The 12,375-nt window shown below is 38.1% G+C and overlaps 1 protein-coding gene across 1 annotated transcript in view; it reads right to left on the reverse strand.

The window, feature by feature from the left end:
- The window catches only part of DPP4 (dipeptidyl peptidase 4), an 82,099-nt gene that overhangs the window by 15,772 nt on the left and 53,952 nt on the right, over positions 1–12,375 (reverse strand). The window contains exons 14-22 of the mRNA XM_040229234.1: positions 12,294–12,361; positions 11,091–11,144; positions 10,589–10,710; positions 8,826–8,873; positions 8,487–8,585; positions 6,308–6,377; positions 3,645–3,839; positions 739–793; positions 32–131 (exon numbers count right to left, since the gene is read on the reverse strand). Of these exons, the coding sequence (XP_040085168.1) occupies positions 32–131; positions 739–793; positions 3,645–3,839; positions 6,308–6,377; positions 8,487–8,585; positions 8,826–8,873; positions 10,589–10,710; positions 11,091–11,144; positions 12,294–12,361 (811 nt within the window). The remainder of the gene's footprint in view (positions 1–31; positions 132–738; positions 794–3,644; positions 3,840–6,307; positions 6,378–8,486; positions 8,586–8,825; positions 8,874–10,588; positions 10,711–11,090; positions 11,145–12,293; positions 12,362–12,375) is intronic.

Here is a 12,375-nt window from a genome sequence, read left to right on the forward strand (position 1 = left end):
CTCAGCATCTCTGTACCTGAGGGCCACCTACCATAGTACTCCCACTTGGAAACAGGCGCCACAGCTATTCCACACTTGAACACACCACTTCCTGCTCCCAGCACCATTGAGGTTACGTACCCTCCGTATGACTAAGAAATGGAAACAGTTATTTTTATGGAGGTAAAGGAATTAAGGACATATGGTAAGCAAGTCGCAGTTTCCACATTTCTCACATCTTTATATACTGTGCCTCTTTCGAGATAGAAAGCATGATAGAGGAGGCTTAAATTGGCCTTAATTGGGCAGTATCTAAAGACTACCGTTCAGAGCCTTGGTCCCTTTTCTTGGTAGGTGTAAGAGGGAAAGTATTGACATTTTGCAGAGTAGTACTAATTAAAAACAAAACAACAAAAACAAAAAAAAAATGTTAAACAAAACAAAAAGGCAATAAACTCTAAGTTTTTACTTTTTTGGACTCCTGAGAAAAAGTGTCTCTCCTTCCTTCTCCCCCTCTATCTTTCCTTCTCTCTGTCCGTCTTTCTTGCTTCCTCTTCTTACTTGCTCACCTCCTTTCCCCATTGTAATAAACAAAAGTGTAAGCCTGGGGGGGACTCATTGCCCAGAAATCTAAGACATTTGGACCGTCTTAGATGGACATGATGGTTGTGATTTACACCTCCAAATATGTACAAACAAAAGTAAATTATCCTGTTTTGGATTATATTCACTAAGGAACACATCAGCCAAAGTACTCACCCAGCCCCAAATTGCAATCCGTTTGTCGTCCACAAATCCCATTTTTGAAAACTGTCTAAAATGCATGGAAGAAGTCCACGAATTAGTATCACACTGTGTATAGAAAACGAAGGTAACTGCACAAATGTGAAGCCCTGCCATTTGTTCTCTATTTCATTCTCTTAGAAATTAAGATTAATTGCTGCCAGCAATCAAATAAACACCTGAGATCAATGTCTACCATTTTTAACTTAAGAGCCAGATGAACAAGGTTTACTTGTTTTGGAGTCCATAAAAATTATGTCTCTCTGTGTGTGTGTGTGTCTGTATGATTCACAGAAAACAAATCCTGGCTGTTTTTTTCACAGCTGTATATAAAAATTTGCAGCCCAGATGCACTTTTTTTACATAATTGAATTTAAACCTCTCCAGATGTTTTCCAGTTTGAGAGAGGCTGCCCCTGCAATAGGGAAGCGTGGGAGCATGGAGAACATCTATGCAGGGCTGAGAAATATCTCTGGGCCCCCTACCTGAGAACTTAAACACCATTCTCTAAATACATCCCATCTTATGATGGGTGTTGATTAGTTAACTCAACACTATAAAATATGAGGCAATTCTTCCTTGAAAGATTAAGATGTCTTTTTGTCACTAAATTGTGTGGTTGGAATCCATGTAAAGAAAGGAGAAAAATATTCTTTGCATCTATTTCTTAGTCTTAGCCTTACATCAAAAGGCAATTGGTTTACTTAAAAAAAAAAATCTAGCAAATGAGGCTCTTAACTTGGTAGTATCGAGGGAGGTGGGGGACCCTCACACTGACCTATATGTGACCTTAAGAACCTTTGTTTTCAGTTGACGGTATATATCTTAGACTGCCCTGAGTTAAGCAATATTAGAAAAAATTCAATGTAAGTAGTTTTCAACTCATCTTCTCCATGTAAACTTTTTAATCTTAGAACACATACATACAGAAACGTGTACCAAATCGCAAGTGTACAAGCTCGTAAGCCTTTACAGAGTGAGCATACCTTAAACCAAAAAATGGGGCAATACTATCACCCAGAAGCCTCTGGGTCATTTTTCTCTTTGAAAAAAAAAATTCTTTCATTGAATCCCAGAAAAAATTTACCTGAATTTGTACCAATATAAATTCAATTGTGGATATAGGATATATACTTTTGTTCCTGGCTTCTTTCACTCAACAGTCTGTGAGATTCATCTGTGTTGTTGTACACAGTTCCTTTGAGTTGCTGAAAAGCAACTACTCATTACTTTTTTTTTTAATTTTTATTTTTACTTTATTTTGCTTTACAATACTGTATTGGTTTTGCCATACATTGACATGAATCCGCCATGGGTGTACATGAATTCCCAATCCTGAACCCCCGTCCCACCTCCCACCCCATATCATCTCTCTGGATCATCCCTGTGCACCAGCCCCAAGCATCCTGTATCCTGTATTATCAGAGAAATGCAAATCAAAACCACAATGAGGTACCATTTCACACCAGTCAGAATGGCTGCGATCCAAAAGTCTACAAGCAATAAATGCTGGAGAGGGTGTGGAGAAAAGGGAACCCTCTTACACTGTTGGTGGGAATGCAAACTAGAACAGCCACTATGGAGAACAGTGTGGAGATTCCTTAAAAAATTGCAAATAGAGCTGCCTTATGACCCAGCAATCCCACTGCTGGGCATACACACCAAGGAAACCAGAATTGAAAGAGACACGTGTACCCCAATGTTCATCGCAGCACTGTTTATACTCATTACTTTTTAAACAGAGTTGTATATTGGGGATAACACAATTCTATTATTTTAGACTTGAGAGGAAGCCATGCCCTTTCTCACAGAGGACCAATCTGGATAAATAAAAATGAATTTGTAAAATATCAAAGCCTCACTCTTGAAAACAACTTATGCTCTTATCTAAATCTTTTATTTTTTACTTTTAAGGAAAATAGCTAATCATTAACTTTGATTTAACAGATTGAGGATTACTTAATGAATTGTCATCTTTTCTCCTTGTTGGTTGTTCCTTTTTTTAAAGGCATTTTCTTCCATCCATTTAATCATTCACAACTTTTTTTTTCCATTTCCTAGTTTCTGATTTCACAACACTATTTAAAACTGTTAATTTATTATGCTTTCCAGACATCTCTGCAGTTGGTTATGGAACCTCAAAGACTACATTCCCCATTTACCAGTTGAATGCAACTGAAAGTAAGTTGAAGGGAAACCCAGATTCAAGACCTGACCAGTCTTGGCAAATTATCTAACCTAAGAGCCTCCATTTCTTTACCGGAAGTGTAAGGTCTGAACACTCATCTCTCAGGGTTGCTGTGTAGCTTCCGGGATAAGGCAGGCAAAACACTGCATGTTACATGCGCACTCCAGGATAACCACCAATTAAGATTAAAATCTTTCTTAAGTCAGACCACATCTATTTATAGTCTCACAACTGATGTGATTCATGCTTAAAGAACCCCTTATTACTGAGTGACAACGGTCGTATTCCACAACTTTCCCAAACTGGGGGAGGAACTCTCACTCAGCAGAATGTAGGAACCACTCCTAAGACTTCACGGCTGTCATCCTACTCTGACATAAGTGTACACCAATCTCCTCTATTTATCCTTGACTATAGGAGTGGCTTGCTTGTTTAGTTAGATGTTTACTCAGAGGCACATTTATCTCTGTTTTGTCCATGTGTTTGATGAATTCTGAGTCCCTATTGCTGGAAGATGGTAGCACACATATCAATTCCCTTTCTAAGTCTAAACATAATATTTTTACTAAAAATCCAGCCCAAGGATGAATGATTCTTCCCAGGACACTTGAAATTCTTTATATTTCACAACTTTAAAATATAAATGGGAGGCAGGGAATTAAATAGCCTCTGAATTCACCTCCTAGTCACTCACCTGGTTGCTTCAATTTGATCTTCAACTTCAAATGTTCCCAATCTTCTGTTGATTGCGTGCATGATCTTATCTCCTTGGTAACCACTCCCTCTGCCATCAAAGCTAGCTACTATAATGTTTTCTGTGCTTGCAAGGTACGTAGCCCAGTTGAGTCTGAAGATAGCATCTGCTTTTTGACTACAGGGGCCTGCATATCTGTGAAAAATCCCAAATTGTTAGCCTTTGTGGTTTTCCTGAATCAAATGAAGAGGGCTTGCCTTTCTAATTCCCCGTGGACAAGAAGTGTACATCTTTCCCGTTCATGAGCCTGAAATCGTGCCAGCCGCCAGAGTGTTCTCAGTGGGTCCTGTCAAACTTGATAGTCGTGACAACATGACTATAATGGCTGTGTGTTTCCTCCGAAGATGCCCATCAGGTTTATCTTTGAAGATCGCTATCAAACACAGACTTCACAGGCCAGTGTTTACTAAGTTGCATATATCTTGGAAATCAAAGAAGTAAATACTCTAATAATTAGAAGAGCGGAGTTGTGTTATGAAGAAATAATGAAGATGACAATAAATGCAGCTTCAAATATATCTTTCTGATTGAGCTTACAAACACTCTTAGACTACAGGTTTCCTTGATTAGAACTTCCTGAGGACTTCCCTGGTGGCTCAGACGGTAAAGCGTCTGTCTATAATGTGGAGACCTGGGTTCAACCCCTGGGTTGGGAAGATCCGCTGGAGAAGGAAATGGCAATCCACTCCAGTAGTATTGCCTGGAAAATCCCATGGACTGAGGAGCCTGGTTTCCATCCCTGCATGTTCTACAGCAGTCAAAGTCCTTAAGTAAGCTCAAAGTCCTTAAGGAGCCTGGGTTCCATCCCTGGGTTGGGAAGATTCCCTGGAGAAAGGAATGTCTACCCACTCCAGTATTCTTGCCTGGAGAATTCCATGGACAGAGGAGCCTGATGGGCTACAGTCCATGGGGTTGCAAAGAGTTGGACGCAACTGACTAACACTTTCACATTTTTTTTCATTGTGCAACTTTAATTTTACACTAGATATTGTATCATTCCAAGTTTTAGAAAAAGAAGGCATTCATGAATTTCTTAAGCAAGTAAACATTTTTTTTTAACTTGTGAAATACCCTGGTCCTTTCAATGATATTAAATTTGGTAGAGTTAATAGCTTCCCTTAGTATTAACTATGTGCCAGGTTAAATAAACTTGAAGATTAAGCAACATTATTTTTAAAAATAGAAAACAAAGATTTAGACATCTAAGAAAATGAAGAGGAAAATCACTGAAAAGAACTGGGCCTGAATTTACCATGTTTTTTTAAACTTTCCTAATGTAAGGGAGATTTAGTTATTACTTACTGAGGATTCCAAGAAGATAAAAATATCACTTTTTTTTCTTTTTAAACAAACCCTTGTGTCAAAACATTACTCTTTTTTAATTGTAAAGAATCTTGTTCAGTACTGGGGCTAAGGCCCCAAGCAAGTGAATGTTACTGTAGTCAAAATTTGACTAAATTAGGTGTAATGAGAATCCAACCGTGTATCTGAAAGTTTAAAATACCTCTTTCTCTTTTTCTGAACTTTTATGTCTGGCTTACATGGAATTGTAAAGGCAGGGGAACGTACTGTATAAAGGGTGTGTCTCATGTTAGTATCTGTATTCCTTTTTTTTTTTTTTGCTAGTAACAACTGGAAAGTATCCCCAAGTTTTCAGTTTTCTTTTCTGTATAATGGACCTGATAGAACTGACGACATAGGCTTGCAATGTGGACAAAATAAGGCAAATTACCTGCACGCGGCAGGCACGCGGCAGGCACGCGGCAGGCACGCGGCAGGCACGCGGCAGGCACGCGGCAGGCACGCGGCAGGCACGCGGCAGGCACGCGGCAGGCACGCGGCAGGCACGCGGCACTTGTGTTGGTTTGGTTTGTTTTGAATAAAGGAAATGAGGCAAGCTGGGATAGGAAGAGTGGCATTGTGGCATCATATGTGAGGTCAGGGCAATTTTGGAAAGATTGAAGTAAAATGTTTTCCTACTAATTACCAAAAATGCAAAGATACCATATTTAGTCCTCATGGGAGCTCACATTTACTGCTCAAAGACTTGTGATTTCAGAATTTTCTTTAGGACTTGGAGAAGTTTAAATTATATAATGAATACTTTCTCATATCTTCTCTTCACCGAAAACAGGAATGGAAAATACCAGGCAATGATAATTCAGGAACTAAATAAAGAGAAGCCTGACACTGGAATGAATTAAAGACCACCAATGAGAGATATCCGGGTAAATTTAGGGATAAGGAAACTGTGAAGACTAGTGATACCCATCTATTGCTTATTAAAATGTCTAAGAGGTAAGGATGAAAATGGAGACTTGAAAATCTCTTTCAAATTCTCTTGGAGTTCAAGGGGGGGAAAAATCAAAACAAAACCCATATGCCATTATGAGGGAAAAAGAGTGTTTAGCTTCTCTATTAGAAAGATGGTAGAAAATATAGGCTTGGATCTGTAATTGCAAAATGGAAGAATTATTAAAATTGCTCTACAATAATTCAGGAAGAGAGAAAAGATGCATTTGTCTCTATTTTTCAGTGAGCTACACTGGGTAAATATGTACAATGGTTAGCTTCTACATTATTCCTTTAGCTGGAATACTTACACTTCTATTAGCAGAGGATATTTCTTGGATTTATCAAAATGAGGAGGCAAGATCATCTGATACCAAAATTCTAAACAAACAGAAAGATTAATTAATGAATTAAGAACACGTTAGCACATGGTTTTGGTTTCTTATCTCTGTCAGTGACAAGTAACATGTAGAGTTTAGCAATTTGTTAAATTAGAATAGAAAAAGAAAATGAACTGTTTTGATTTAGCATGCTTTTCAGCTATAAAAAATATTCTCTTTCAGGTTAAAATACAAGTTTAAGGTTAAAACAAAGTTGTTTCTAATGGGTCTATTAAATGCATTGGTGTTTTGTAAAATAAAAGTGCATCTTAGAATTGCTAATGTTTTGTTTTTATGATTCTGTTCTTTGGCATCTGATCTACTTATCTATTTTGTTTATGGCTTATGTTCTAAGTTTTCCTCCAAAATGTTTTCCTCGTCTTGAATTTCTTTGAAGATGTTTAGGATTTTTAGTTGGCCTTAACACTATTTTAAAATTCTGATTTAATAACATTTTTGTAATTCTTATTGCCATCCCAGGCTGTAAGCTGACTTCCCATTTTCAGCTCTGTGTTTCACAGAATGAAACTAGGTTTATGTGGGGCAAACTGTTCTGCACGATCTTGTGCAGGTCTGTTTAATTCTCAGTGCTTTATTTAACATCAGTTTAATAAAATTTGTCCCTAAAAAATAAATTGGTTACCTTTGCTACCAAATTCAGGCTGATTAGTTAGACTAATCTTTAAAAACGAGAAAGAAAGAGAGAGAGAAGAGAGTTGTTTCATATTTTAATAAGATTATTTCCAGCTTCAGTAGATTTAACCTACAAGGAAAAAAATCCTTATCTCTAGAGATGTTTCGTCCTTATGTTCACCTTTCTTTTGTATTTTGGTTGTTATAATTATTTTAGTTGAGGATAAAAAGAAAAGTTTAGGAGTAAAATATTTATATAGGTAGATTTTTCTTTAATTTGTATTTTGCTGGTTATTTTATGCTTTCTGATCAAATGTGCTAATTAGAACTAAAATTTTAGTCTCTTTTATATTTGAGTAGAATGTCAAACTATCAGTTGATCACAATGCTTTTTAAAAATATGTCAAACCCAGTATTTGATCTCTCCTTTGTTTGAATCAGCACTAGTTAACTGGAAATGTTTTACTTCCTATATTTTTTAAGATGCACAGTCTTTTCTCTGGGGGTCACATCCAAATATTTAATATGTTATATTGTAATATTCAATGCCTTCTGTTCCAGGAAGTCCAGTTAGCTCTTCAAAACCCTAAGCCCTTGCCAGTCAAACCAGATTCAAGGGCCAGCAGCAGGAGCATCAGGTGGGAGTTTATTGCAAGCTTCAGTCCTGGGCCCACACTCACGGGCTGGCTCAAAACGTGCACATTAACGACGTCCCAGGTGAGCCGTAAGCACCTGCAGCTTCAGGAGCATTGCTCTAAGCTCTTCTTCAGAAGCACCCTCCACTCTCCATGCTTTTCCTGCCACTTAAAACTGGAGGAGCTGAATGTCTTCTATTATTAGGCTTTATTAAAAAATAATCTAAAATAAATCACTCTTGATGGATCCCCCCCTTCCCTATGAATTATTAGCCTTAATGGAAAAAACAAACAAACAAAAACAACTACAAAAAAAATGACAGGATTTCCTACTCAAAGAAACCCCTTGTTCTTAGTGGTCCCTGAACATAATACACGGTCAGGCCATTAGGCCAGGGCCTATCATGGAGAGGAAGGAAAAATTCAAGATTTCTGTCCTGGGACTGAAATTTCAACATTTTATAGCCAAAGTTGATTTTTTTACACAAGTCATTTTCAATCTGTTTGGGTTAAAGGTAAAATATATTAGTATTTCATTGTTAAAAACACAATTAATACTTAATAGTAGAATAAAATTACTAATGGGATGACACTGAACTAGCGAGCAACAGTGCATTTTATCCAAATATTTTCCATTTAAAGTAATACATTTTATGTAGAATATTATATTTTTAGATTAAGAAAACATAAAACTAGTCATTCTTGTGATAGAACATTTTATGGAAAAGTAACATTATAATAGATTTCTGTATAAAATACATACTGTCCGATCAAGTGACATTTAGTTATCATTTTATCGGTGTTTCCATGAAAAGTTATGTTCTGAGAGAAATTTCACTTACTTGTTCCATGCAAATGAATGAAGTCCAGTTTCTTCGAGGGCATCTGGACATCCTGCAGCATTTCATCCAAATCTGAATTGTTTTCCAGGACTCTCAGTTCTCAACAAACATTTGAAGAATTTGTTACAACGTGAAGAATTTGGATTGTGCCAAGCAATAAGGAACAAGTGGGTGATTCACTGATGAGACTATACACACTTCATATTTTAAGCCTTGTGTTCAAGTCATTGTCAAGATACTCGAAAGCTGAAGAAAATCCCATTATGCTAAGCACATGTTGCTCCTATTCACACACACTTTCCTAAAAAGCAAACCAAGGGTAAAATATGAAACTGTTACCTTTATCATTGCTGCTGTTATGCAGAGTATAGAGGGGCAGACCAGGACCTGTTAACATAATCAAGGGAAAAAATACATTTCAGAGCTTTTAAAAAAAAACAAAACATACTTTTCAAAAATAGCATTTGTTACCATTTAACTTTGATACAACTTTGACACCATTTAGCTTTGATAGAATAAATATCACAGTGGATAAGAAGCTTATAAGTGTTAGCTGATTTTCTTTTTCCTTAAAATGAGCGCAATTTGAGTCTAAGAAGTATTAATATTACTGGAAAGGCACCAAGCTCTGGAGAATGGAACAGAAATTGCACATCTGGCCCTGCTTAGTGCCTTGCGCACATTATCATGTCCGACCCAATTCTCTGAACTAAGCCCCTGAGACCCAGAGTAAGCCACCAGCCTTCCTGGCTCTAACTCGGAGGTCCAGAAGGGCCACACCCTCTCTCAGGCCCCGCCCACTAGGGGTGGAGCTCTGGAGACAGGTACCCCACCACCCACACTCCACTGCCACTCCACTTTCCACTTCCCCACCTTCAAAGGGCAGATCCCCTCCGCTGCTGTCCCCACTATGGAGGACTGGGCCAGGCGGCACATCTGCAATGTGCCTGACTTGGATAAGCGATTCCTTCCTGGCATGCGAAAGTGTTTTTCTCACAGGCTCAGATCTTCACTATTTATTCCAACTGTGGTAGTTGCAGAGTGGAAGGTAATGTATAGAAAAAGCTACTTAGTGAGCTATTTAATTTTGACACATTTGGATCACACTATTAAATTTTACACTTGATCGGAACCACAGTGGAAGCATTTTAAGGACCTGGGATTGAATCCTTGACTTTCCTGCTTTGTGATTTAGGACAGCATACCTATGCTTCAGTCTCTTCATGTATAAAATTAGGATAATCATATCTACACTACAGAGTTTTCTTAAGGATCAAATAAGATCATGAATACAAAACTTGAGCACAGTGCCTAATATACATAAAACACGTGCCCAAAAAGGGTGACTGGAAACAGGCATGGTAAAGAACTAGGAAGAAAAATATGATATTAAAGAAAATGCGCCAGTATAGAAAGGTTCAGATAAGCAGACCTCTTTTTGGCAATGGACAGTTCTTGTCAACTTTTCAGAATATTCAAATTTCTTCCTCTCATTTTGAGAGGTAATCTAGTGTTTAATGGCAGAGGCCTGTGTCTAAACCCGCTTATGCTTCTTATGACTGCATGACCTGTGAACTCACATTACCTCTCTTTGTCCAGATTTCTTCATTTTTAATAAAGAAAACAATAATAACAATAGTTACAGAAGATGAAACTGTGAGCAGGCTGAGTCACAGGACCCGCCTTATGTACATTTTTCTCATTTAAAGGGGCAAGTGCATACTATAATTTGTATTAAAAAATGCACACTAGGTGTGTACATAAGGATGAAAAGTGCCTCTGTCACACATAAGCTCTGGGTATGTGTGCTTTTAGTCTAAAAGCAAGCCTCTTGGTTAGAAGGGGAAAGAAAGACGGCTAACTTACCACTTACCCGTGAGTGGAAAGGAAAGGGACTTATGTGATTTCAAGCATTCAGATTCAACAGGAGAGAAGTGATCAAGGCAGAAAAAATATTTCTTAAACTGGACACTGAAAAGGAGGTTTCAGGGATGGAGATGCTGAGCAGGAGGGTGGTGAGAAAGTTGTTCAGAGAGGGGAGGGGATGGAGGGAATGACTTGAGAGGGACTTTGTGGGTACCCCCTGCTCAGTTCAAACTTACCGGAACATCTCAGCTGATAGTACTTTGCCCCTTGACTGAACGATACAGAGTAATACTGACACCTGTCTGGATTCAGCTCACAACTGAGGCACATCACTTTTGTGTAGTCATTAAGTTGGATTCTGTAAAACCAATGGTGGAAATTAAGTACTTGATAAAGGGATAAATGAAAGAAGGAATTAAATAATGCCATTTACTAGTTTCAAAGATATCAGAATGCCAAGAAATACTCATGAAACTTAATGAGTTAATATGCAATAAATGCAGGAATTAATCCGTTATAACCTCAAACTTCCCATTGTTTGCAAATATCACAAAGCATCTAATAAAGTCATGCTCTTTTGATGACATATGGGTTGGTTTATACAGGAATAAAAGCATTCGATAGTAGTTCCAATTTAATATATTAGGACTAGGCAAAAAAAAAACTAAAAAATGAAAACATAAGAACCAAAATTGTTCATTAGCTAAAAGCTCATTAACAATTTGATAAAATTCTTACTTATAAAGATTTCTTCCACCTGGCATTCCTTTATATTCATTACTAATGTAGTATCTGGGGAGAAAACAAATGGAATGCATTAATTATGTTTTACAGAAAAAGTCAAGTCTATTCCCTTTAACTCAACTCCCAGCGTTAGTGTTCATGCATGTGCATGTGTGGTAGTGCTCGTATCATTTTCCCCTGCCCTTTTATTTCCCAGAAATAGGGACATCATCTCTAAATAGGGGATTCTTTTTTTAGAAAAAGCAGGCTAAAGTATCTGAATATGAGGATTACTCCCTTAGTTAAAATGACAAGTAAAAACTCAAAAAAAGTCTTCTTTCAGAAAAATATGACTGGACAACTAGTCTGAAGCCCCATTTATCTATGTGGTGGTGGCGGATTAGTCACTAAGTTGTGTCTGACTCTTGCAACCCCATGGACTATAGCCTGCCAGGCTCCTCTGTCCATGGGATTTCCCAGGCAAAAATGCTGGAGTGGGTTGCCATTTCTTTCTCCAGGGGATTTTCCCAACCCAGGGATCGAACCCAGGTCTCCTGCATTGCAGGCAGATTCTTAACCAACCAGGGAAGCCCCCATGTATGTGTACTGTTTTCCATATTCTCTGTTTCATAACACAGACCACTCGGTGGCAGGTGCCCTATCCTTCTGAGAGTGGCAGAGCCACTTTTAAACAGGACCTTCAGAAACTGCTTTGAGCAATGGCAAAACTCCTCTGTGGTGAAACTGGTACAGAATTATAAAAGTGCCTCAGGTTCTAGTGAAAAACAACACTCCCTGTCCCACAATCTTGTGCATGGTCATTGACAGCCTCCACAAAACTTTCCGTTCGCCACAGGTTAAGGCTGAGACAGGTACAGTAGCCTCTCCAAGCCTTCTAAACATACGGTGTCAGCTGAAATCTATCAAAATGCCCCAGAATAGTTCAGTGTTCCAAAACGTTTAAGAAAAAGAGGCTGCAGCATTTCTAATGTAAAGCAGGTAAGAGCAAGAGGTAGTGCTGGTTGGTGGCATGGTATCAAGTCTGCTGAGCATATGTGAAAATCATTAAGGCTTCCGTATGTTAGAAAGAAAAAAGTCCTGAACACATTCCAAATAGACTACTCTTTATTTGTAGAAGATTTTTTCCTTATTTCTGGGCAAAGGAGGGCGTGATTCTGACAACTACATCGACATCCTACTGATTATTAGAATACTTACAGATAATCACTGGTAAGCGCTTCTATCCCAATGACCTCCCAGGCTCCTTTTGTAATAAACATGCAATTCTGATGGGATTAAA

The sequence above is a fragment of the Oryx dammah genome, unplaced genomic scaffold (genome assembly GCF_014754425.2).
Source record: "Oryx dammah isolate SB20612 unplaced genomic scaffold, SCBI_Odam_1.1 HiC_scaffold_27, whole genome shotgun sequence".
NCBI lineage: Eukaryota > Metazoa > Chordata > Mammalia > Artiodactyla > Bovidae > Oryx > Oryx dammah.